Source organism: Strongylocentrotus purpuratus, unplaced genomic scaffold (genome assembly GCF_000002235.5).
Source record: "Strongylocentrotus purpuratus isolate Spur 01 unplaced genomic scaffold, Spur_5.0 spur5_scaffold_8, whole genome shotgun sequence".
Taxonomy (NCBI): Eukaryota; Metazoa; Echinodermata; class Echinoidea; order Camarodonta; family Strongylocentrotidae; genus Strongylocentrotus; species Strongylocentrotus purpuratus.
Genome location: NW_022145614.1, coordinates 28,741,543 through 28,768,599, shown reverse-complemented (window position 1 = coordinate 28,768,599; position 27,057 = coordinate 28,741,543). Strand labels below are relative to the sequence as shown.

Here is a 27,057-nt window from a genome sequence, read left to right as displayed (position 1 = left end):
AGATCTTAATTTAATTTTTTAGGAGAGATTAAAAGTAATATCCTTGGAATTCAAAACGTACGAAAGATGGTACAAGGTACAACCTGTACATTTTTTGAACAGTAATATGAGGGAAATATGGAGAAAAAAAAACAAGAGACATGACGATCAAATATACTATATTTTCATATGAATTTATTCATTTTTACAATTATAAGAAATTATTCATGCACATTTGTGAAGAAAAGCGAAAAAATGTAAGAAAACCACAGGAGTCAATCACATTTAATTTGAAACCCCAATTTTCAGCTTTCCATTTTCTCTTAGTCTAAATGTAATTGAATATTTGGGGGGCAAAATAAGATTTTATATATATTCAAACAAAATATGTTCAATAATGTTGTGTATTTAAAATAATTTACTTATAACACTGCACAGTAATTGCGTTCATAAAATGATAGATTGAAACTGAAATATAAAAACATCATTATTACTTCACCTTGTACTTTCATTTTGTCTGTATTTAAAAAAAAGGTCTTTAATGACATCAAGAAAGCAGTAACGATTCTCGACGTATAGTCATTATGCTTCCGATAAAATGTACAAAAAGTTGTAAAAACTATTGCTGAATCTTACATGATTTTAAATTGTACTTGGCAATTAAAATGGAGTTTTAATCAGTGCATTTATGGGAACTACGTGGTATTTCAAAATGCAAAGCATCTACACAGAAACGTCTTGTTATATACAGTACTTCACTCAAATACATGGATTCGCATTGCACAAATAATGGCAAAGGAATTAAATTGTTCATGGTTTATGTCTGATAAGATTTACCTAATGAATGCTCTTTCGAATGCGGATAATTGCAAACAATTACAAATGATTTAAATAATTTTTTATATATTCCAAAATTTGAATTGTTTGAAGGACGTTTGGAAGAACAGAAAGCTCATAAAAAGGACATAACTTTCTTCAGTATTATTGTCATGATTGCAGTTATTTCAAGGATTAATCGTTCTGAGAGGTTTCTAGCTGTACATGCATTATGGTTTGACACTTCAAGGAAATGGTAATATTTCTTTAAATGATTGTTCCTGAATATTTGAAGTGGTCCCAATGTTTCTATTTGCTTTTCTTGTAGTAGGGTCACTGAGAAGAAAATACAAACTTGCCAGAAATCCACGTTGAAATTCATTTAAAAAGAGGAGGTACTTTGAACCTCTGTTGGTGAATTCAAAGAAGAATTACTTCACGAGATGTTCATAACATTGACATTATATATAATTCAGCAATCATAATTTTACTTTTATGAACATTTGTATTTTAAAAAAAAATCATCAAGTTCATTGAATGTAAATCCAATGAATGCAACATGTGCTCCTGTTATATTTTGTATGGAAAAGTTAATAAAGGCACATGTATAAAAATATGACTACACTATCCGTGAAAATTACCATTGCACCTGATATTTTGTTTCAATTGATCAACCAATATCAATAATTTACGAGGACGTGGAGACTTTACAGATACACTGCACCTAAATTCTTCCCTACTATTATAACTCAACCCATGTCAACATCGAATTAAATATTTACAATCTCATGTTCCATATTCTGCCAAAATATTGATTAATTAAATTTCTTTTTAATACTGAACCGTGTTCAGTAATTTTTTAAAAATAAATCAACATTTAAGACGAATATATTCTTGGGAGTGGGGTCCACTGGTTACACAAATAATTTTAATCTGACTTTGGTTTCCTAGTTCCCCTTCCACAACAGCACCGATAGCAAGTTCGAAGTATGAGGTAATTGACGTATAGGATGACGAGGCATATTACGATGAAGAAGGCTAGAACATCGAATGAATTTAGGACGAAGAAATTTAGATCGCGACCTCGTAATCGTAGATGGTCGCCTCCGAATTTGAGCACGTGCTCGATCCAGAAGACTGCGGTGTCTAGCGGGCTAGCGATGGTGTCATGGTGGATAGAGCCGTAGTGTTCGACGTTGGTTTTATACCTAGGACGAAAATGGAAATATGTAGAGATTACTTTTTCTTTTGGAGAAATAAAGATCTTATTTGCTTAACTCTGTTTCGTTACATTTTCTTTAACATTTCCTTCTACGAATGATAACAGAGCAAGGTTCGAAAATGAGATGATCCTTATACAAAAACAAAAAAACAAAGGAATTACTGTTTGAGCCAAAAGAAGGGAAAATAAGAAAATTTGCAGAGAGAGAGAGACAGGGGGGGGGGGGGTGGATCCGCCCCTGGTCTTCCTGTATTCAAACTAAAGGAGTAAATGGGTATGTGGAACTATACAAGTGCAGAATGGATAAAAGCTAGAATAGTGAAGGTGACAATTTGGGCAATGAAGAGGAATGGAATAGCGCCAGCTCGATATGTTTGAATGGAATTTCAATAATATATTCATTTCGGATGTGACTGGTGGTAGGTATAATCTCAATGTTTCATAATGCACAGTGTTCAGGGGCCCGTACAATTTCTTGAAGGGGACGTTGATTGACGTTTTACAACAATCTTTTTTGGCAGAGCAAGAATAATTGTCAAAACAACCCCTACCCCTAACAAAATGGGGAAAAAAACCCAACTTGCATCACATTTAAAGAAAGTAGAATACTCATAGATTGAAATCATTCGGGTCATTTTTTTATATTTTAAGTTCTATATCCGAGGGGGACACACTTCTATTCTGTCCCATGGTCTTAACCTTACGATTTCCTGCAATGGGGTATGAACCTTTATCCTTTCCTACTTCGTCATAGGTTTCTTTCACCTCAAGAGGTGGAAATAGAGACATTGTAGAGAAATACAGTGTAGACCGATTTGTTTTTAAATTTCTGTACGAAATATAGAACCTCGTAATTTGTGTTTCTCGTAGAAACCAGTCCTTACTTAGGATTGTTGATGACTTCTTCTATGGCATTCTTGATAGTCTCGTGGGTCAACTTGGCCCTGTCCAAGACCACGCCCATGCCTTTCTTGGTGACACGAGCCCCCATTGCAGGCTGGTCAGCGAAGATTGGTAGCAGGACCATGGGGACCTTGTGGTAGAGAGCCTCGTAGACTCCGTTGATACCGCCGTGGTAGATCAGGAGTCGTGTCTGCGGATGACCTGGTCGTGATATGTGAAAATAACCATTATTAACCACCATACTATGCACAGTTGTAAAATAATAAAAAGTTCAACCAGTGGCGGATCCATTGAGGGGGGGGGGGGGTGGCATGCCCCAACAAAGCCCATTCCGAAATGTCCTAAGCACACAATAAGCAACAACAAAAAAACACAACACATGTGCCTCCTAATATTATTGTGCCCTTCCTGCAGGAACTATAGACCCCCAAAAGGCACCCCCAAAAAAATAAACCGTTGTTCTGAAGAAAACACGTTTGCATAATTCATGACGATTCATACATGATCAGGCTAATGACATCTTGGTTAAATAATGCCTGGATTTAGAAGGAAACGGTGATTACTTTCATAAGCCCACTGAGTGATTATCACATCTGCATGAATCGTTTTTTCCCGTTGAAGTATCACAAGCTTTTAAACCAATACATCATTTTCAAGACAAAGGTACAATATTATTTTCACGACCATTATTGATTATTAATTTTTAGTTTTGCATCTTGCTTGAAACACTCTTTCTATTTTATAACCATACAGTGAATGGCAAGTAATAGTCTATCTCCAATTATACTGAAACGAGAATGTTACAAGCCTCATCAACTCCATCATAACTGCCTTTTCCAGAATTCACCATAGCTCAGTCGGTAGAGCAGTGGTCTCGTAATCCGGTGACCCGGGTTCGAAACCAAGGCGATGCGCCAGTGCCCTTTGGTAAGGCATTAATCTTCATTACCTGGTCCCTCGGAGAGGACCTAAATCCGTCGGCCGTCTAGTTGCTTACTTACAAGCATTTATGCTTTCTTAGCAGTCAGGTAAAATAACAACCACCACCACCAATTCAATCATAAATGGGAGTGGTCGGTCTTCTATTTGAACAGAAACAATATCTATGAATTCGATCATAATGAAGCCCTGTACATACAATGCGACTCCATGTCAATCGTCGATTTTTTGTGTGTAAATATTACCTAATAGATCATTTTGCGGCAACCATTCCATGACACGTGTGTTGTCTCCAAGGTTACGAGGCTTCGGTCCAACATATCGCCAAAGAACCCGTTGTGGAAGCTCGCTGAAAACCTTGGCAAAAAGTTCGTTGAGTTCATCATCCATCAGTGACGTCACCATGGAGCCCTGAAAGACAAAGTACAGGGAAGGCAAATAATTTCTTGGTGTTTGTTATCTTCGATTTGGGAGTGCTAAATGGATTGCAATGAACGTTGAATTAATATTTGTAAGACATTGTAGAGCAAGTGCGATGAGGGCCCAACCGAGGTGAAGAGCGGTGCTATACAAGATTCATGCAAAACATAATACAATGAAATTGCAATGTTATTTATAATTTAATATAAGTATATTACAGAAAATATACAATAAAACAAGACAAATATAATAGTAATAGCAGGAGAAAAGAGGAAACTAGCTAACTACAAGAAGCTATCATCATCATCATCATCATTAAATTAAAATGGCTTAATAAAAAGGTAGATGCTGATGATAGTATAATACAAACTACACTAAGCCATGCGAGAGTCACGAAGACACCAAAAATGATTATTTGATTTACAAAATTACGTCTTCAAAAATTCAGTTTCAGGCTGCAACATCTTAAACGGTTGATTGACATATTGTATTTCCATTTTCCAGATACCTACACTGTTAAAAATTTCACTGTAGAAATTACAGTAAATTACTGGCAACTTTGTTGCACAGTAAATTACTGTAACTTTGACATTACAGTAACTTCCTGTAAGTTTTTCAACAGTAACTTGCTGTAAGACATTAAAATACTGTAAGCTTACTGTAAAGAAATTTTCATGTATAAGGTTACAGTATTTATTGTAAGTTCTTCTTACAGTTAATTAATGTAATTTTATTCACAGTAATTTAAATGTATTTACAGTTATGTACTGTAAGTTTTTCTCTACAGTAAATTAATGTTATTTCTCTCATTTACATTAAGTTAATGTAATAAGTACAGCTTTTCTACTGTGACTTTAGCAGTATCATCCTGTTAATTTTGTATCTATTTCTCTCATTTACATTAAGTTAATGTTATAAGTACAGCTTTTCTACTGTGACTTTAGCAGTATCATCCTGTTAATTTTGTATCTATTTCTCTCATTTACATTAAGTTAATGTAATAAGTACAGTATTCTACTGTGACATTAGCAGTATCATCCTGTTATTTTGTTATCTATTTCTCTCATTTACATTAAGTTAATGTATTAAGTACAGTATTCTACTGTGACATTAGCAGTATCATCCTGTTATTTTTTTTAATCTATTTCTCTCATTTACATTAAGTTAATGTAATAAGTACAGTATTCTAACTTGACATTAGCAGCATCATCCTGTTAATTTGAGGAAAAAACAAGCTTTCTGAACACAAAAATCATTATTAAAGTCTTTATTGGGTAATCAACGCTCCATAAAACAAGTTTCTCAAATAGTGTAACATTATGAAAATGCTTGCAAAGAAACTATCAAGTAAAACATTAAAACAAGTAAAACCACTAAAAACTGCAAAAGTTCAAGTACTCAAGAATCTACAGACCCATAGTCATCCTTCCAGTATCTCAAAAATTCTTGAAAAAATTGTTTAGATTATACCAATTCTGAAATACACATAACTTGCTTAATCCCAACCAATATGGCTTTAAAAAAAATCATTCACCCGACCTAGCATTAATTTAATTATACGACAGAATAACACATGCAATTGTGCAGACATAGCGGCTTTAAGGCATTGATATGCTAAATCACAACGTATGGCTTAGGGGCACTGCACTTTCTTGGGTCAAAAATTATTTGTCGAACAGACAACAATATGTTCACTTTAAAATTCTGAATTGTAAAAAACTATTGTAAAGAATTATCTTCAATTGTAAACAAGACATATTTTATACACTTTTATCTTCCTTTAAAGCCACTATTAAACGACAACTACTATCAGAATACAATCAATGAAAAGTCTCCATATACCTGGCAGAATCAAGGAAAACTCTCTATACCTGGTAGAATCTCTCCAAAAGACATTACTCACTTTATTTTTGTTTAATTTATCTTTTGAACTAATACCCCATTTAATTTGAGTTGCTCTGTTATATTAAACTTGTAATCTTTAATACGTGTTTCATATTCTTCTGTATTCTTGTCTCATTTACATGCCAATTCTGCACAGAAACTTGTTTCAACTTCATGAGCTGTCATTCAATTGATTGATTGATTGATTTATTGACGGTAAAAGCCCTATTCAGCTACTCGGCTGGTTTACAAAGGGGCTGTGCAAAATAACAAAAACCGTAAAACATACTTGACAATAAGAAAATATACATGATATACAGAAATTAATGAAATAGAATTACCAATGTGCACAATGAACAAAGAAAATAGAAAATATGATCAATTTGTGTACATGTAAAATGAAAACATAAAATTATGAAATTCGTTTAGCTACAATATTGCTACGTATTAAATATGATAAAAAAACATATTACCATATAACGTAACATATATCGTAATAAAATATAAGTTACTTAAAAAAAATATATTATTATATAACTTGAAATATGTCGAAATAAAATATAGGTTACTTAAATATAGGCCTAATATTTGGCAAATTCATTTATTTCATGACTTATTAAATTTATTAAAATAAAGGTGTATTGCATGTACAGACTAAAATATATGAAAATTCACTAAGGTAAAATAATGCTAAATTGCAAGTAATGTAAAACATATTTTGGAAAACAGTAAGTAAACAATCAAGCAATGCTTATGATGACAAGGCTGCACACATGCCAGGCTCACAGAATACACGTACTAATGCTTTGTCTAGGAAGTTCAATGACCGCTAGACACAATTTATTAAAAAAGTTTGGGCTCCCTGTAGTTGGTCTCTTTGCATCAAGGCTAAACACACGGCTTCCTTAATACCACGAAGTCACGTGACTTTTTTAACCTCCCTCACTAACAAAATATTTGATTTCAAATTTCAATTTTCACTTGTGATGTTTCATATTAAGTTCAATTGAAATGCATATTAAAGGTACATGATCCCTTTTGCAAGCATAACATTTGCAAATGTCTAAAAAGGGCAAAAAGACACAAATAAAATTTTAAGAAAGTGTGTGAAAGTAAAGGGTTCAGATACTCAATGTAAGTGGGATTTTTTTTAATTGATAATTTTGAAATTGATGTAGTATGTAGGCGCCCCTGTAATTTGTTCTGAATGTTAGTCTGTACTAAGATACACTTCTTATAATTATACAGAACATGTTATAAATTTTGCAAGAAATGACATTTCCAGTATATATATCTTAAGGCGTATTCAGACTGACTGGAAGTTCGAGAATACCAGGTACTCTTGATATATGTGACGCAAAAGACGACCTCACTGAAAAACGTTTTTTGCAATTGGCAAAAGGACAGCGTATTTCAACTCCGTGTTTGATATGAACTCTAAGATGAGAAAGTATGTCATGGATTTCCTCACATTTTACAGCACAGAGTGGACAATTCCAGGTAGAAACGCAGAAAAACTGGGCATCTTTTTTTCTTGAAAATGGTTGATGATCCCTATGCACATGGGTTTTGAAGGATGAATAATTTCTGAATGTTCGATTGCAGCCAGGAACACCACACGGGAAATCGAAATTCACCACATTTCTATGGACTGAAAAGTGTTCAGAAAACCGCTTCAATGATCCAGAAGAATGATTACATAGCTTACAAACGTACATGGGTATATGATGTCCATGTAGAGCATCCGTCTGATTAGTGTTTCAGCATGCACACTGTGTGACTTCAGCAGTAATCCATGGCATACTGCAAGAAAGAAGAGCGGAAAACAATACCTTTAATATGCATACGTACACATAACTTTTTATGTACAGCATTGACAGATTAAAAGTTATTTAAATGATAAATGAATAATAAAAAAAAAGATAAAGGACAAAAAATACAAAAGAAAATCGAAAGAAAAACATAAATTCATCAAATATAACCAGTTGTCACGAGCCTCCTGATGATGACTGTATGCGAAACCTTCAGCAAAAAAACATTTGATTTCACGGCTATGAATGTTACTACATAAGTGAAATTAACATTCATTTGCGGTAAATGAAACTACAATAGATTTCTGTAAAACAAATTTACAATCCTTAAAGACAAAAATTACTGTAATTTACTGTTAGTATTTGAAGAACCTACGGTAACAGCAATTTACTCTAAGAAATGCAGTGATTTACTGTAGGAAAGTTTACAGGCAGATACTTTGAGTAAAAATTGATGGTAACTTACTGTAGATATAACCTACAGTTACTGTAAATTAAAATTACAGTGAATTACAGTAGACAAGTACTCAAAATTAATATGAAATAAAATTACTGTACTTTACTGTAAACTAGCAGTAAGTTACTGTAAATTACAGTAATTTTACAGTAATTACTCAGTAATTTTACAGTAACTTACTGCCAGTTACGGAATGGCCTATTTGGTTGCTATGACAACGCTGCGACCTTCAAAAAAGTAAATTACAGTAATTTTACAGTAAATTACAGTAATTTTAAAGTAACTTACTGTAAATTACTAAGTAACAGTAAAATACTAAGTAATTTTACAGTAACTTACTGTAATTTTATTTCATATTTTAACTTTTAAGTAAAATTACACTATGCAGCAGGATTGCCAGTACTTTGCTGTAATTTCTTCAGTAACGTGCTGTAGACTACACTACATGAGCTTAGACTTGTGCGTATTCAACTGATCACGCAGTGTGCTCATGATGGACTGATGCTGTAGTCGATCGTAGTGTGTGCGGTGTCCTATAAGTTATAAGTCTTGATGGTCTTGACGTTAGACATTTCCAATTTAACGTGAGCATGCATATCCATGTGCAATGGCATCGCATTGACAGTGACACTGTACGCTGGTACTGCAGTACAGTGTCATGTGCTGCACTAACACTACCGACTCTGTCCCACACACCACAGCACAGCACGTACAGTACACATATACCGTAGACGGAACAATTACAAACACAATCCCTATACTTTCCACAGTCTGACAATTCTTCACTTCAGCGGGATACAAATCAAATCATGACTCTGATAATTGGCAATCTGTAACTTACCTCGGATCCCCTTGGAATTGACTTATTGGTCATCAATATCCCAGCTCGAGGATCAGGACCAGGAACAGAACAGATTCAGATTCGTTGCTCAGGATCAGGCCGGCCAGCTCAGCTATATATCTCAGCTCAAATCTTTGCAGAAAATTAAAAATGGCGGCGCGGCGTGGCGGGCTAGCGCGGGAGCCAATCACGTGCAACGCATACGCGCATATGCAGCCGATCCGCCTAATGCGCATGTGCGCTGTATCCCACAATGCTTTTTGCACGCTCCTTTACACTAGCTTACTGTAGATATTTGTTCCCATGCTCTACGACACTGATGTTTACAGCAATATACTGTACAGCAACGTACTTATACAGTTAATTATCGTAAAATCGTTATTACAACATATTACTGTTGTAAATCACAGTATTTTACTGCATGAGTTACAGCAAATTTTTACAGTGTAGAATTCATCAATTTACAAAAACAAAAGGGATTATGAAATTATAATGTTCGCCTAGATATGACTTGGTGAAGGTGCGTTTGTGCGTGAGTATGTATGTGTGTATGTGTGTGTGTGTGTAGGCAGGGTGGGTGTACGCCTATGATGATATACAAAAAACACTCTTTAGCCATTTCCCATGACTGTTCGACGATTGATTAAACAGTGACTAAGGTATCCCTTGCCATATACCAAAAACGGCTGACAGAACTTACCAAACTGAAGATGATGACTCCATGTTTTCCAGCACCTTGGACAAAGTTCTCCAAGTCCTGTGAGGAGAAAAACAAAGTTGAAAAGGTATATTAATCAACGAATGAAATTAATAGGAAGTTACAGATGTGTAGGACACTTTATTTTTGTATCGTACCTGTTGCAACGGCAATAAATTCACTTTCAGGCAATGGTATACTGTGCTTATCTCTTTGGAGAGGCCTGCACTTATTAATGGGTAAGATATAATAATATTGTACCATTTTACTGTGGATCATCATTATCCTAAACTCATTTTACTCTTGGACGGCAATAATCAAGGTGTGAGTGAGCATGCGCATCTGGAATGGAACAAACTTTGAGATGAATGTTGCAGATGTGTAGGACAATTTATCTCTGTATCGTACCTGAGGAATGGGTTTAGGCTCGTACCGCAGCAATCCTCCGACAGGTATCCAACCAGGGCCAGTTGGTCTGGGAAAGTCCAGACTGAAATCAATATGAGCCAGCCACAATTCGGACCCACTCGTCAATTCATCAAAAGCCTTATCTACAGAAATGTTATACTTCATCTGGATGTCCCTAAACATCGAGTGCGCGTACAGCTTTAGACAAGGTCCAATCACATGGCGAAATAAAAGATTTGAAGTTCTTTGCAGAAAGGACATATCATCTGTGAATGACTTTGAGAGGGAGAAGGGCACATACGAGGAAGGTATTGGGATGGAGACGGTGTCCTCGTCAAAGAGCGTCTGCCGAATTGATGACGTCATAGTGACGTAAGGTATGTTCAGGCTCTCGGCCACCAAGAAGTCACAGGGGTTCATGGCGATGTGGATCATAAGATCAAACTTAGAATGTTGCAGTTGCTCGACGATGCTTTGATTTCCGAAGAAACCAGTGCAACTTGTCGTGAAGAACTTCAAATAACCATTGACGATCGACAACGGTCTTAGGGGATTCCATCCTGATTCATCATCGGGTACGCCTACTCCAAGGGCAGTCCGCATCATCTCCGCTTTCAACTCGTCAACGTCGGACTGTTCGAAAGCGACATCGTAAACGACAGCGTGGTCGAATGCTCCCTCAAAACCTTTGATACCTTTGTTTGACGGAACCAGGATGGTGATAGAATGTCCTCTCTCAAGAAGACCCTTGGATACGACGGCCATTTGACTCGTCCGACTGTGCATGCTAGTCGGGTCGGTCATGCTCACCAGTATGTTATGGCGTCTCCCATTTTGCTTATTGTCATGCCGCGAAGAAAGCACTACTGTCAAGATCATACAAATGACAATAAGTATCAATGTTATTCGACGCTGTAAAGACAAGCACGCCATCGTGCAAAAACAAAATGATGTTACCAGGCACAAACGCATGTGGGCAATGCCATAGACGAACGTGCATACGGATCAGCCTAGTGCTGGCTATTATCCAGTAAACATGCTAAGTTACTCCATTCTCGTTCAAAACACATAATACTTTGCTCACGTGTATTTGTGTAGCTTATCTGATACATATTCCAGCTATTGAATTGTGCCTCTGATGATCCGATATAAACTTCTTTGCTATTTACATGTCTACGAGCTTAGGTCAACAATTTTTAAACCGACACTTCTACACGAATTTTTCCGCTTCATTTCCTTCCTGCATGATCAGATACTAGACAAACAATATCTAATTGATGACCCCGTGAACTTTACTCAGTCGGTGCACTATACTGTCTGAGTAAACAACAAGCGGTACAACGTTCATATTTGTCTGCCCCAAAATATTAATACTTCTGTGTAATATCGTTTTGCGTATTTGTGTTCTTCAATATAATTATGTGATACACGGTTTTGATATTTTCTTTGAGTAACAGGCTAATGTGAAATTGAATATTAACAACCGACTACCTGTTAAAATTATGATGTGTATATTTTAAACGAAGAGGAGCGATGGCTCAGTGGTAGAGTGGTGATCTCGAACCGGGTTCGAAATCAAGTCGAAACGCTAGTGCATTTGGTAAGGCATTAATCATAATTACCAAGTCCCCTGGAGATGACTTAAAGGACTCACTTACAAACATATAGATGCTTTCTTAGCAGTCAGGTAAAAAAAAAAAAAAAAAAAACAGATTTGAAGCAAACATTATCATTGATGTAAAACAAAAAGTTGATTGGGAAATCATTGAATGAATAAGACGTGAACCAAAGGAAATAACATACTGTTACGGTAAAGTAACCAGAACATACAAACACAGTAAGTATGTCAAAGCTTTGCCATATTATTACAATATCAAAATGAAATTAAAAAGAAAATTAACAATCGAAAATAAAAGTACAAATTCAACGCAAAGGGGTTACGAATTCTCCTGCATGACGAAACTAAGACTTTTCCCAATGTCTACAATAATGACATTAAAAAAAAGAAAGAATAACGATATACATTTATCATAGTATAGGGCTTTTATACATGTTTCAAACACATGGCTGCCAGGCAACCCAAACCCATTGGCTTAGCATGAGATTTATTTATCCTACTGTACAGTGTAGTAATCCTTTTACCCTTGTTGAGGTAATCAAAAGCATCAGAAAAATGACAAATAAATATTTTTTTTTTTTCCTGTTCATTTATTTAAAGATAAACTTTAGTACTGGTAATACGATTGCATTGTGAAAGAAAAGGTGTGGAAAGGATCAGAAACAGTTGATCATGTAGCATGTAAGTATTGGTGTGCACTGCAAAGTTCTGGAGTCATCAAAATCATAATAAATTTGACCGAGTCTTGGTAAAGTAACAAGCACTCACATAGAAAGCTATATATGGGACAACACACATGGTGTCGGGGCTAGTACTACCTTGATTTCCTTGTCTTTCTATGCTCATTACTCAGCCAGTATACATTTTCTTCCAAAATTGTTTGGCACATGTCATTTATTTGTAATCTTGAACATTCAGTGTAAGTTTCGTTTGATTCTGTGAGAATTAATTTTTTTTTTTTTTACCAGTACTGGAGTTTATCTTTAATTTCATATTTATTCAAGCATATACATATTTACATTCAAACAAACAAAATTCGAGTTAATCATCAATTACCCCGTATTGTATTGTAAGAGAATGAAATACACGATAAAATAATGTAAATAATGATATGAATAAATAAAATATTAAAAGAATAGAGGAACATTAGAAGAAATATTTGAGGACTATCAACCAATTATTGAATGTACAGTTTTGAATGATACATGTGTATGAGGCCACTGCAACATCGCTATTTATAGCAGCCAGGGAGGGGGGGCGTTTTCCGCATTTGCTATTGTCATTAAAGATAAAGACCAGTATTGGAAACGCCCCAATTTCAAAAAATGAAATGGAAGCTCTCATTTCCAATCATGTGAAAGAATATGTTTTGACTAATACATGATGATAAAAAATTTGCCGGGAAACCGCCTACTAATTCATATATTTGGTAAATTTGTTTCTCTCATGGTCTGTGAGAGATATAGGGTAGTCCCATATACATCTTTCTGTGTATAGTGCTTGTAACTTTACGAAGAATGGGCCAAATTTCTTATCATTTTGTTGATTCCAGAACCTTGCAGATGCTAGATGCTAGATGATCAACCTTTTCTGATCGATTCCACAACGTTTCTTCCACAATGCAATCGCATGACCATAACTGGTCTTTACCTTTAAACTACCCTCGATTCCTGGAAATTATTGAAATAAAAAATGAGTCGCTGTCCTGGCAGTCTCGTTGAACTTGTGGCGACCCAGGCAACAAAGAAAATAATGTGGGAACTGAGAAAGTGTTTAGAGTGGTGCTACACAGTATGGACCAACTCTTTTTTTTCTTGAACCTCTTAAATGGGGACGGTGGGAATATTTTATGAAGGGGATACGACAGAACAGAGAAGGGTACCTTTAAACGGTTTGGATATGCAATGACAACGTCACATCTCCTCTCCCATAATTTTGATACATTCTATCCAAATTGCATCTTTATATAAATACAACAGAATGTTAAGTACCGTTCATTTGAAACTTGTTTGCAGGCCTTTACAATAAAGAAATGTGAAAAAGGCCCTAATTAAAAAAAAAAAAAAAATCAGTTATTGCGATTGTAAGTGAACTGATTTATCGATTAAAAACACACATTCATACAGTAGCCTCATAAGGCTGAAACGAATTGAATTTACTATTTTGTGTTTTAGTTCATTAAAATACAATAGAATGAAAATGTAAATGAATTAATGCCAACGTGGTATTTCTTTTTAAAGCATTAATGTAACTCTATCTGATTCACCTATTCAAATAAGGGCCTGCAATTCATATGATGGAATACATGATAATTCCGTCAAGCCAACATGATAAGAGAGATAGCCCGATCTCGAAAATTCAATTACTTAACCCAGTTGGAGCGGAAATAGTAAACTGTCTCTGACCTACATTGATGCAAACCAATTCTATTCACTGATAAAAGTTCCTTTTCCAAAATGTCGTGTTTCAATAGGATGCAATCTGAAATCCAGTTCGACAGAGCATTTCCTAAACCTACTTTAATGTGACCTACTTTTTGTCTCTGTCGCCAGCAGGCCCTTTCACTATGAACATGACCTACAAATAAAGAGGACAAAATATACAGTTCCTCATTCTACCCTCAACAATTGCTGTGGTAGACAAAGGGACATCCCTTCATTGCTATTATGTAAACATGTGTAGAACAGGTGAATATGCATGTGACACCTGTGCTACACATTTTTACATAATAGCAGTGAAGGGATGTTCCTTTGTCTACCACAGCAATTCAGTGTTGAGGGTAGAACGAGGAACTGTATATTTGTCCTCTTTTTTTGTCCGTCATGTTCATAGTGTTTTCGTCCTTATTTTCCCTCAAGGTATTTCTTGTTCACCTCATACACCTAATAAGATACAATGGCGTCCATTGTTCATTTGTTTAAAAAAAGACCTGAAAGAATACAACAACTTAACCCATTTAGCGCAGAAATCCATGTCATCACAACTTTTCCATGACCTTTATTGATATCACACTGCTTAATTCACATATCAAAAAAACCTTTCCCTCCTTTCCCTCACAGTTTTGCACCCGCTTCAGCTAATCCCCCGCCTCCACGCACTCACCCCCTCTCGGCTGTATTTCACATTCAACTCGATGTAAGTAATGAAAAACATCTACACTTCCTTGTGTTGACAGCTCTCATGTGAAAAAACACAAAGACCTGACCCAGTTAACATAATAGGAATCTATTTCCATGACCCACATTCAAATAACCCTAGGATCCCTTTTCTGATGTTCTTATGTTCACTGAAGGACGCTCCCCCGAATTTCCACGGAGTTATTTCTCACTCACATTTACAAAATAATGAAACAGACATTTTACTCAGTTAAAGGAGAAATTCATGTCCAAGAATTTTCCCCCGACCCACATTAAAGGGACTTGGTAACATTGTTCAGAGGAGAGATAGTGGTGCTAAGGTAGTGACTTCAATGCTAGATGTACAATTAAAGATAATCTGAAAATTTTAGTGAAAACATTCGTCAACTTTCAACACCAAGTCACTTTAACGAAACCCTCCACAAAAAACGACAAAGCCATTCACCATGTTTGCCACCAAGTTATTATGTCTCGTTTTTTTTTATCTTGTTCAACATAATGAAACATCATTTGTGTGAAAAGCTCACATGGGGAAAGGCAAAATTATAGTAAGTGAGCAGCTTTTTTGGTGTTCCGTTTTAGGTACATAATATTGTTCTCTTGCAAGAAAAATAGATACCATTCGTCAGGCGCGTACGCAGGATTTTTTCAAGGGGGGGGGGGGGGGGTTTAACATTTTTAAATCGGGCCAAAAATTTCGCATCGACACAGCTAGCCGCTGAATAAGCGGGGGGGGGGGGGGGGGGGGGGGGGGGTAAGAGGACACTTTTTTTTTTTTTTTGGTCTCGAAAATTTGACATTTTGCTCCGTTGGGGGGGGGGGGTAAGGTCACCTTTTTTAGGTCAGCCATGACAATATTTTTTTTTTTTTTTTTTTATTATTATTAAAAAAAAAATTAAAAAAAGAGACAAAAAAAACCCAAGGGGGGGGGGGGGGGTTTAGGGGGGTTTATACACATAAAAATACCAAAGGGGGGGTTAACCCCAAACACCCCCCCCCCCTGCGTACGCGCCTGCCATTCGTTTGTGTTCATTAAGCTCATGTGATAACACAATGATTCACCTTACAGATGTAAAGGACTGATTAGTTGGAACAAAATCCTCTGCCAGCAACATAATATTTCCCTGACCTATATTTATTGTAACCATATTCAAGCTGTAACATTAATTTAATGACCTTTTTTAAGCACACCTACCACCCTTCCCGCCCCGCTCCCTCTCCTTGAAGTCATGTCCAGATCATCTTCTACAAGTAAAAAATAATGAAACACAATGAGAAATACCTCTGTGTTATCACCTCATATATCAATTTTGTAAAGTTTTTACAGAATGCCAAGTCAACAGAGAATTTCCCTGACCCAATTTGATGTAACCCTTCAAAGTAATCCCTCTTCTTGTTTTTGTCTCGCTCACGATTCTAAAAACGAATGACAAATCAGACCGTTCATGTGTCTTTAGGCAAACTTCCAGGTAGTCATATAAACGGATCAGGTTACCCTGTAACCCAGAAACATTTGTAGGTTACGCAACTTAAGATATGTCTCGCAATAAATTATTATTTCAACGAGGCTGCATCATTCCACTAGCATCACAATAAAAACTGACTCGCTTACTTCTTCCATATCATTATTAGCAGTGGCGTACACTGTTCGTCCATCCATTGAAGGGGGTACATTTTACCGATGGGCGGGGGAGGGGGGGCGCACCAGTCTTACTCGGAAAAAGAAATGCAAATTAACAATTAAGGCTCCTGATTAGGGGGAGGGTGCGGGAGTTGGTCTATGCGTTTTCTTTTCAAGACCATTTCCCCTTTTCATTCCTCTTTCTCTCTTTCTCTCTTTTTCTTAGTTTTTTTTTTTTTTTTTTTCATCACTCGATTGGGAGGGGGTGCGAGGCTATAGCTACGTCACTGTAAATTGGCATTAATGTAATGCTCATACTGGAGAATCACTATTATATCGTATTTTTGTCCTAATCTGGCAATATTGTAGCTAAACATGATGGTGGCATGACGATTTGCCCCGCTCACATTCTATACTTTACTTTTCTTATTACCTGCCTTTCTTCAAAACTTCACAATGTTCATATTGATAAAAAGGAGAAAGGCGTTTATGAATAACAAAGAAATGGAGGAATTTTCATCTCCAATGTTTTTAATAGCTACTGGATAAATAGATTATTCCTATTAAATCACGTTGGGAATTTTTTTAATTTTTTTTAAAATACAATGTTCGTTTTCTGTATTGAATGTAATAGGATAATTTCTACATATTATTTTGCCTCTTCCAGTCATTTCCTATTTATTTTTCTTCTTAGCATCTTACAAGAGCATCCTCATTTTAATCAGTGGCGTATTCACCATTGTTTAGAGACGGGCCCATCATAGATAAAAACACTAGTTTAAAGTAACCTGTCTAAATATCGGGAAGCTGCCCATGGGGCTGGGGTACTCCGCCTACTACCTTTTCAAAGGGGATTCCACTGCCGTTTACTCAATCTCATGGTACGCCATACTGATAACCACCTGTGTGCTGCATAAGTAATTTTGAAAAATTAGCAGAGGAAAACATATGACATTTTCAAAGTCATTATCTTACTTTCTGTTCTATGCGTTCTTGTCCAATTACATGCCCTACAAAATGAAGTTGTTTTTATTATTATAAGGGATCTTTGGTACAAAGTCTTGTCAACTCGTCCCAATTTGATATTCGGTCAGTTTTCCTCTCAAGAGATATATTTCGGCAGTTTTAATTCGGCTGTCCATGGATTTATTCAATGTTCAGTTCTTGCAGCCATATATTACATCAGGCAATACAGCATTCTCAATACCTGAATTTTAGTAGCTAATTCTTGAGTTTCTGATTATGGACACATTTATTTTCCTTTGGGGGGGGGGTGTTATGGTGGGTAGCAAACTAAAATCATCACACTTTAAATCATTGTCAACACACATTCTCGCATATCGCAAAATGAGAGGCAAGAGGGAAAAACGGAGAGAAAAAAAGAAAACACTCTCGGAACCTTTCGCACCTAACACGCACCTTTTTTGATGAACTTATGTATTCTTAAGAAAAAATGTTTCTCTTTTGCGATCAGCAGGAGACAGAGGCGTATCCAGACACTTCTTTTTCATACAAACAGGGGAGGTGATGGTGGGGTAGAATATACCCGATCAGAAGTAGCCCTGTGTAGTGTAGAGACAGGCGGTATCTTTTAGTATTGATTTTTCGTTATGGAGGCCTTCAAACAGGGGGCAGTCCCCCACTCCATCTTATTTTTATTTTTTTCCTAGAGGAGTCTTGTCGGATCCTTGATTTCAAAAGTAAGCTGTCCTTGTGGAAACTCTACCTCGTCCAATACACAGTGGAATTATTAAAAGGGGTAGGGCTTCCTTGGGTCATACATGCGGTAACAAAGAGGGTACCAACAAAAATCTATGACTGACTGACTAGACGGAATTTTCCTTTCTCCGCAATCACTGCTGCTCGTGGCACTAAATGACAAACTAGGGGTACCTTTCTCGAGGTTATTGCTATTTTCGAAGACGTGCTGCGGAAATACTAAAATTAGTTTTTCAGTCTCAGATTCTGAATTTGAGTCGTGAAATTTAATTTCAAAATGCCATGTTGGGGTTTATACCCGAGTCACACCGACGAGACCGTCACCAGACCGACAAGAGACCGAATAAAAATACTGCATTACCCCTATGTATGCCCCCCAAAAAGAAACACCAGTCGGTTTGGAGTTTGTCTTGAGTTGGTTTGGCGGTGTGGCTGAGGTATGAAGGGTTATTTTCAATTCTCAATTCACCATAGGCCTATGATCATAATTTGACGGCATATAGGTGAAAAAAAGAAATCGATGGAGAGTCAAGTTTGAGGGGACGAAGGTGTATTGGTTTACCTGTGTCGTACCCATGTTGTAAAGAATCAGGAGAAGGAAAGATAATTCTATATAAAAAATTAAAAAACATCAGGTAAAGGTTACCCCCTTCACCATGTTCACCGGCTAGTCTAAGTGGGAATTTTGCTTAATTGGTGAATCCTTCATTGTGCAATGAGGAAATTATGAGGAGACGAGCCGGGTATGCAATTTTCACTAAATTTCTAGTATACCAAACACGAGTGTATGGGCCTGGTGTAGGATTACGTTTTCTCTCACTTTGCCTACTTTGGGGCAAGAACTGAACGTTAGATTTTAAAATGGTTACGGTAACATCCATGTTGATAATATACAAAGATTGTCGATCACTTGTTGCACTATAGCTTCGCAAAATGAACCAAACTAAATATTGAGGACTTTCGATATAGGGCTACCGTGCCCGGCCCCCCCACTCAGAGGTCGGAATGACCGCATGCGTGTTGCCAAAATGTCCGGTAAAGGGGTACTTTTCGTGCGACAAAGTCCGGCCCGAGAATTGTAAAAAAAAGGGGTGTATTTGACTTTTCACCCGGAGATTTCTTTAAAAAGGGGGTGTTTTTCTTTTTTTCTCTCATCTCTTTGGACTCCTGAGAAATTATTCTGAATTTAGGGGGGTACATTGAGCATTTTTCCTGATTTAGGGGGGTCTCCAAGGCAGGAAAAGCACGCGAAAAGCCCGCGAAAGGGGGGTTCGGAAATGTTGGCAGTCCTCAGATAGGGGGTGCTTTCTAAAAAAGGGTACGAGCATATGCGTACCCTAAATAACACTGAGTGGGGGGCCGGGCTACCGTGCTGACGTCTTTATCTATAGCGGCAAACCCCCACAAACCCAAACAAAAAACGCCTATGAAATTATTTTTAGTGATTCACTGTCCCAGTGCACTTTCGTTAACTGGGTAAAAACATCGTCATATATTTTCAGTCGCCCTTCTCCTCCCCTTTTCCCTCGTTCGATTTTTTTGTTTTACTTTTTACCATTCGATGCACCAAAAAACATGTGCGCTTCTACTTGACTTCGAACCCTACACGTTTTGGGTCTGGAAAAATGTTAAAACATGGGACTTTCCGAGAAAATATCTAACCCAATTATTAACCCCCTTGTCCCGGTTCCTCTTTCTGCAACTCAAGCAATAAGCACATGAACTTCTATTTTAAGAAGCTCCAAAATTTGGCTAAGTAGGGTTGAGCATCATCAACACGATTGTTACACGGGTTTAGCCGGCTACTTCGGCAGACTACCTGGAAACTTAAAGCCATCAATATTCGGACAGCGGCTAGATGTAATCATCGTAATATTTTCATATCATGTCTTTTATACAGATGCTTAAAAACAAGATATATAGACTGATAAAAACTACATAAAGAGTATAGATCACCATCACTCGCAAAAAAAAAATATACATTTACTTGCTCACTAAAACTTAATGTTTGGAAAGTTGTTACCCGGGTAATTTTTAATTCGTTGCTGAACTGTGTTCTTCTTTTTAAATACTACACTGTATCAATGTTTACATGGGCTACCTAATTCCCCACAGGTCTCTAGGCAGACTAGGCCTGTTTAGGTGAGCCTCGCAAAACATTTAATTGTAGAACAAAACTTGATTTACCCCTCAATACTATACGTATTATTAATAGTTTTATGTAATTATGCACTTTCTATGCCATCAGATTTATATATGTACATGTATATATATTCTTAATATATTTTTAAATCATGATTTGTGAAATAAAGACGACATAAAACGAAACATGTAAGGAAATCAATTGCTTTTCCACAGGCGATTAACAGAAATAGCATCCCCTGGGACTCAGGGTACTTCGTGCTTTTTTAAAACGCATTCCTTCCCAAATAGGAATATAATGTCCATGCTGAGACTCTCTCCGAACAGTTATGAATGTAATATATTTCTAATTATATTCAATAATACATCCCATGGCGAGGACTTACAGCAAATGCCAAAGTCTGTTATTAGTATATAAGAATCATCTCATCTCCTTGAGGTTTTATCAAAGAATTCATATCGCTGAAATGTCAATATTTTCCAGCCTCTCACCTCTTAAATGAAGAAGTCACAAAAGTCGACAACCGAAATTGGTCGCCATATTGCATACTGCATGCTTTTCTTGAATTCCTTGTTGCTGTTGGTGTATAGTTTTTAATGTTATGATATTGTTATGTTAACAGCGTTTTCGTGTCTTGCTCGCTTTTTTCTCCCATCGCTTAATTTGTTTTATTATCTATACTATTTATTACCTTTTTACGTCTTTTCTTATTCTGTTTCTGTAACCCTTTTTTCTATATTCCACTCGGTGTTGTAATTTCTTATATTCACCAAGTCATTTGGTCAATGGAATATTTCTAGGTGAAGGGAACGGAAACAAAATGGCGACAAATTCACTGATAGAAAAACACAATTTGTTAACAATCAACAAATAACAAAGAGTCTCAGGACAAAAAAAATACAGGACAAAAAAAGGGCAAATTAAAAAAAATTGACCTAATAACATTTTAGTGTGCCACCTCTGCTCCCAAGTGTATAAATTTGTTAAAATAAATTTTTTCCTGTCATTCGGGTGCCAGTTTCATGATGGTGTCTGGAGATATAACTAGTAATAGAACATGAAGTACATTCAAAATCAAGCGGTTCATATTGAAATACCATATGAGATGTTTTTCCTATGTGGTTATTACCCAACCGGCTTGTACCAATACAAATTTTAATGATACAAAACAGATGATTGAATATGATTTATTCATATCCTCTGGAAAACAGATGGAATAATATGCATGGGAGGAATATTTCACATACATTTTGTTTTTGGTATGCCGATTGTACTGAGATCTAGAAATAAATCATGACTATTCGGGTCAAAAGTTTGAACATGTGCAAACTATACAGTTTATGGAGAAGAATATTTGGTTAGACATTTGACATGCTTAAGATAGTATACTTCATGACAGATGCATCGATAGGGGAGGGGTTGGGTGCACCCCTAAAAAACATTTTAAAATTTAGAAGAAGAACAAATAAGGTTTTTCGGCAGATTGAAAAAATTGATGACCTTTCGGCAAAATAATCTGACGAACAGTTTAATTTTGCTTTTATTTCTCTTTTGATTTTTTGAAGGGGGAGGATTAGGCTAAAATGTTGGCAATTTTGTTTATTCATCCCTTCACCCTCCCATTCAAAGTTCTCTAGTAATGCCCCTGCACGGAGGAATGAATTAAAACGCATTTCTCCTGTGCTTGTGTGGTAAATATGGACTTAACTCCAAACTAAATAAATCATCAATTGTTGTAAAAAGTGCAAATACTAAATTATATTATTTTTTGTTATATACCAGGGATGATGTATTTTAACTTAAGGAATGAATGAAATGTTATGGTATGTTGTTATTATGAGACTGAGTGCATATGAAAAGAAAATACAAAAGGAGCACTGACGGGAATTGTAGAACATAATGGTACACGATGTTGCTTTCCGTGTTATCCTCATAACAAAATATTTAGAAGAAAAAAGCATATTCATATATTTGTGATATTGTATTACAATTTTGAAGATGCTCTAGATTGAAAAATTTAGCTTAAATGTATTATTCGATATTTTTGCATGGTCTTGAAAAAGCAGTTGAGTTAACAATTAAAAAATTGTGAGAACCCCTTCCCCCTAACGCCAAACCATGTTTTTCCAATGTTTAGAAAATTGAAACATTATGCTGATTTCCAGTAAGAATAAGACATTTAATTAAATTAACAACATGTACGAGCAACGCTATAGAAATCAATAAATTAATAATGGGAGTTATTTGAATAGTTCCATCTCGTCTTACAAACCAATACTCACAAACTATAACCTTACCTGCCAAAAAAACATTTTTGATTGATATTTCAATAACTGTTTTTCACAAAGTTTAGTAGTAGGATGACCTGTGGCAGAATTCAAGTTTTATGCATCGATGATTTTAGGTAATTTCTCTCTTTCACTAATGAGACAGATTTCGATTAGACCCACCAATGCTATGCGTTCTAGAGGGGGCTTGAGGGCCCAAGTCCCCCAAATAAATAAAATTTAAGACCCCTTTAATTTTTATGATAAATTTAAACGAGGCACATTATAGAAAATGAAAGCAAGTACCCCCACTGAATTAAAGCTCCCCCAAAATTTTCTTATATAACACCACTTGAAACTGAAATGTATTTCTTAAAAATTAAAAATGTTTATTTACCTGTGGCAGTGGTGATGCTTGTTTTGCTAGGAGGCCACCTACTGGTATCCAGGCAGGGGCTGTTGGCCGCGGGAAATCCAGCGCGAAATTGGTATGCGCCAACCAAAGCTTGGCCTTGCTAGAGATACGATCAATGGACAAATGTGTGGAGATGCCGTGTTCCTTCTGAATCGCTACGAAGGGTTTGGACCAGACATAGAGGACATACTTGACAAAGACGAAGCGATAAAAAGCGTTGTAGGTGCGCTGAAAGAAAGTCATCTCATCCGTTAAGGCTTCCATGAGAGGGAAAGGGACGTAGGAATTTGGGGCCGGTATCCCAAGGGTGAATTCATTGAAGGCTTCGTAACGGAACGTGGCCGTGAACGCGATGAAGCTGATGTTCAGGTATTCTGCCAAGAGAGCATCGCAAGGGCAGAAGGGAATACCGACAATTGCATCATAGGATTGGTCCTTGAGACGTTGCAGATGCGACGGATCATCAAAGAGACTCCTGCAACCGGTGGAGATGACGCTGAAGTACTCTCCCGCAACAGGAAGCACCTCAGCGTAGTCCAGAACGGATCTTTTCTTGAAGGACACCCTGGTGAATTTATCCTGTAGAGAATCCGTATCGTCTATGGTGTAGGGAATCTTGTAGATCAAGGTATCATTAAAGGCAGACTCTTTGAATCCATAGGTGCCTTTGTTCGAACTTGATAGAACCGTTATATGGTGACCCTGGTTTACCAGACCCTGAGAGATTGTTGCGAGACTGAAGCTATGACTCTTCGTGCTCATGGCATTCGTCAAGGAAATGATAATCCTGGCACCTGAACAAATGCCATTACTTTGAAGAAAGAGACATAAACCAAGGACACAGCTGAACGATGATATCCACAATTTAGTCTGCATGATGTTAGATTATGTGCAGATGGACGAGTAAAATAAATTGGAAAATTAAACTTCTTCTCTCAAAACGTAGCTTGAATTTTGTTCGCGATGAATATAACTGTTCTGTACAGAATACTAGGGCCTGCAATTGGGATATTTGATCAAGAAATACAATGCGACATAATGTTCCTCCACAGTATGACAGGCCCTGTATATAAGCTCGAGCTTGGGGGTGTATGGATCGACAGCCTCCAAAATACTCCTGGTTGAATTTTAACTAGGACTCGCTCATCCGAAGTAGAAGAGATCGGTAAGTTGTCGAAAGTTTTAAAAGCCTTGGTATTAAACACTCCAAAATAAAATAATATTCTTAAAAATCTAGTAAACGACTATGTAAACTAGTCTGAAGATTCTAGATTGCCTTTCGTACGAATATAGGTCTCGTATACGCTATACGCTGTCGTTATCTATTCCAATGACTATTCAGTTCTATTCAATTCAGATCAACTCGGTTCACAAAGAAAACAGTTTACAAAGCCAAGGAAGAAGAAGACATATAACCACCGAGCAAACATCACATCATGAAAATGAAATACATCGACAAGAGTCGCGTTCTTGATGGGAGCAAACCTCGAAGACGTTTATCACGGTAGAAGTGGCGACGGCGAATCAATTTCATCCAATCAGAAAGATCCTCTTCTCTTTTGCTCTGGCCATCTAAACAGACACTGTACTAATGGTTCGAATTGAAAACAGGGTATATCAATTGTACAGCATCGCTGACGTTTGTACCATTAATGTGATTTTGTGTTCAGGAGACCGGATTCTTCTGATTTAATCAAACCCGACGCCCCGGATCTCAACTTGTTTTTGACAAAAGAAATTGGCCTCGTGAAATAAGCCACTGGTCATTATTCTTATGGGCAGGTGAAATCCCCCATAGGCTTTACACGCAATGGACCGCTACGTGTAAAGAATATTAGCAGTGACTATAATAATACCGAAAAGGCAAACGAGACCTCGGATAAAATCGCTTTTGTTAAAATCGACCTATATAGTACAAAAGAACTTAGACTGGCCGAGGTTTACAGTATAATTCGGGTCCATGAGTTTAATATGATCACATATATTCCAAGCTAGTCACCGCATAATAACATACTATGCGGCTTACATTATAGAAGTTGCACCTCTGAAGAAAAAAAGCAGCTCAGATGAGATTTACACACTGCTCCGAGCGAAATATTCCGGGATACGTTTTCTCTGTGATAAAGGCATGCAATCCTGCTTGATCCAATCCAACCCGCGGTTATAACAAATATCATGAAATGTCGAGGGGCGTTGCGAATCAGTGGCGTCGCACATGTAGCTACGAATATGATTACCACGTACAACCTAATATCACTCACTGCTAATCAAGAACTCGTAGGGCAAACACGTTCAGAGCACTCCATTTGTCATCACATGAAATTATAATGATAGATGTTCACCCAAAATAGACACAATCATACTGAGCATTATAGTGGGGCAAACATTAACCACTGTTAACTATTCAGAGAAAAGGGACACTCTTGTATGCGTGCTCAGTGTTCTGTATCTTGTTTGAATGACATATAATTTTTTTCTCCTTTTCTTTTCTTTTTTCATTGACTAAAGTTCGTGTGAGGTAATCCTTGGGGAGGTATGGAACACAGCTAGGGCCAACCTTTGTATGGAAGTAGCGACGAGGCATGCCGCTAAGTGGGAGTTTCCCGTTAAAAATACGAGGTTTGTTACGATTATTTACTAAATTCTTTCAGGTGACGTTGCCATTGTGTCTATGCAAATAGATGGAAATCTGAAGCCAAGGTCTAGTAGATTGCTGAGGACAACGTCCAGGAAATATAGGTTAAAAAACAGGCACAGACAGATTTATTTCTGCATTTATTAACATAATAAAAATGAAATATATATATATATACAAAGAACATTTTTTCAATAAAATTTGAATAAGAAAACAATGAGTTATTAAGTTATATAATCATAATATATATATAGAGGTGAAAATAATTTAACTATATTATTATAACAACAATAAATAAATGCAGAGTTCAACCATCATAATCGGGGAGCTTGAGTTGATGGTGGTCTGGGAGGGGGAGTGGGGAAGCTACATGGTGCCAAAAAGGCGTTGTCTATAAAATATTCAGATCTTCACCTAAATGCGTAATTTTAATTGTAAAAGGAAATATAAAACAATAATAATAATTGAAGCCGTGTTATGAGGGTCAACTAGGTGTGCAGTTATTATAGGAAGGAGAATGGATGCTTCTTAAAAGTAATACAAGGGGAGACTTATTAGAAAAAGGGAAATAATTTATAAGAAGGGGAAAGGAGTCCACTTATCCAGAAGCGGGTCCAGGATTTCTTAGGGGGAGTGAGGCCCATATTTGAAATCAATTTGAAAATCGTGCTGGCCGATATTTCGCTCAGTGTGTGTGTGTGTGGGGGGGGGGGGTGGGGGAAGTAGTGAGCACTAACATTTTTTACTTTTTTTAAAGTTTTTTTTTTGGCCAAAGAAAGGGGGGGGGGTAAAGGCCCGCTCGGCCCCCTAGATCCGGGCCTACACTTATCAGAAAGGAAAACGGGTATGTCTCAATAAAACAAAGGGTCATCAGAGGTGAATATTAGGGGGATTAATAAGAAGGGGAAAGTGTCACAGGAATTAAAAGGGGCACTTGTCAGAGTACAAGGGGCGCCTATCAGATATATAGGGGCATAGAAAGAGGAATGAGTACCTATCTGAAAGAAAAAGGGCAATTATGTGAAGTCAAAGAGGACGTTTTTCCTACGTAGAAAGGGGCACTTTGGGCGAACTTGAAAAAGTGCCATAAGTGGGGGCGCCCGGGCCGCCTCGATGTGGGATTCA

General features: G+C 36.8%; 1 protein-coding gene and 1 long non-coding RNA gene across 3 annotated transcripts; both read right to left on the bottom strand.

Moving 5' to 3' along the window:
• Nucleotides 1-154: 154 nt before the first annotated feature.
• On the bottom strand, nt 155-25,722 carry LOC589187 (UDP-glucuronosyltransferase 2C1). Of its 2 annotated transcripts, none has more exons than XM_030975136.1 (5): nt 23,280-25,722; nt 9,973-10,029; nt 4,105-4,270; nt 2,902-3,121; nt 155-2,003 (listed from the first exon to the last, which is right to left on the bottom strand). In XM_030975136.1, exons 1-5 carry the CDS (start codon nt 24,171-24,173, stop codon nt 1,724-1,726), a joined length of 1,617 nt encoding a protein of 538 aa, XP_030830996.1. In that variant the 5' UTR covers nt 24,174-25,722; the 3' UTR covers nt 155-1,723. The 2 variants fall into 2 exon arrangements, with proteins under 2 accessions (XP_030830996.1, XP_030830995.1); XM_030975135.1 differs by lacking the exon at nt 23,280-25,722 and adding an exon at nt 10,378-12,096.
• On the bottom strand, nt 5,532-9,719 carry LOC115920159. Its single transcript, XR_004062212.1, has 2 exons — nt 9,273-9,719; nt 5,532-7,966 (listed from the first exon to the last, which is right to left on the bottom strand). It is a non-coding gene; the product is annotated as an uncharacterized LOC115920159 (long non-coding RNA).
• Nucleotides 25,723-27,057: the final 1,335 nt, after the last annotated feature.

Excerpts from the sequence above, each read along its gene's own strand:
- LOC589187 (XM_030975135.1), bottom strand. The coding sequence starts at position 11,349 with ATGCGTTTGTGCCTGGTAACATCATTTTGTTTTTGCACGATGGCGTGC. Across the intron at positions 10,030-10,377 it reads AGCCTAAACCCATTCCTCAG|GACTTGGAGAACTTTGTCCA; the intron begins GTACGATACAGA and ends TTCTCCTCACAG. Across the intron at positions 4,271-9,972 it reads GAGTCATCATCTTCAGTTTG|GGCTCCATGGTGACGTCACT; the intron begins GTAAGTTCTGTC and ends TTTGTCTTTCAG.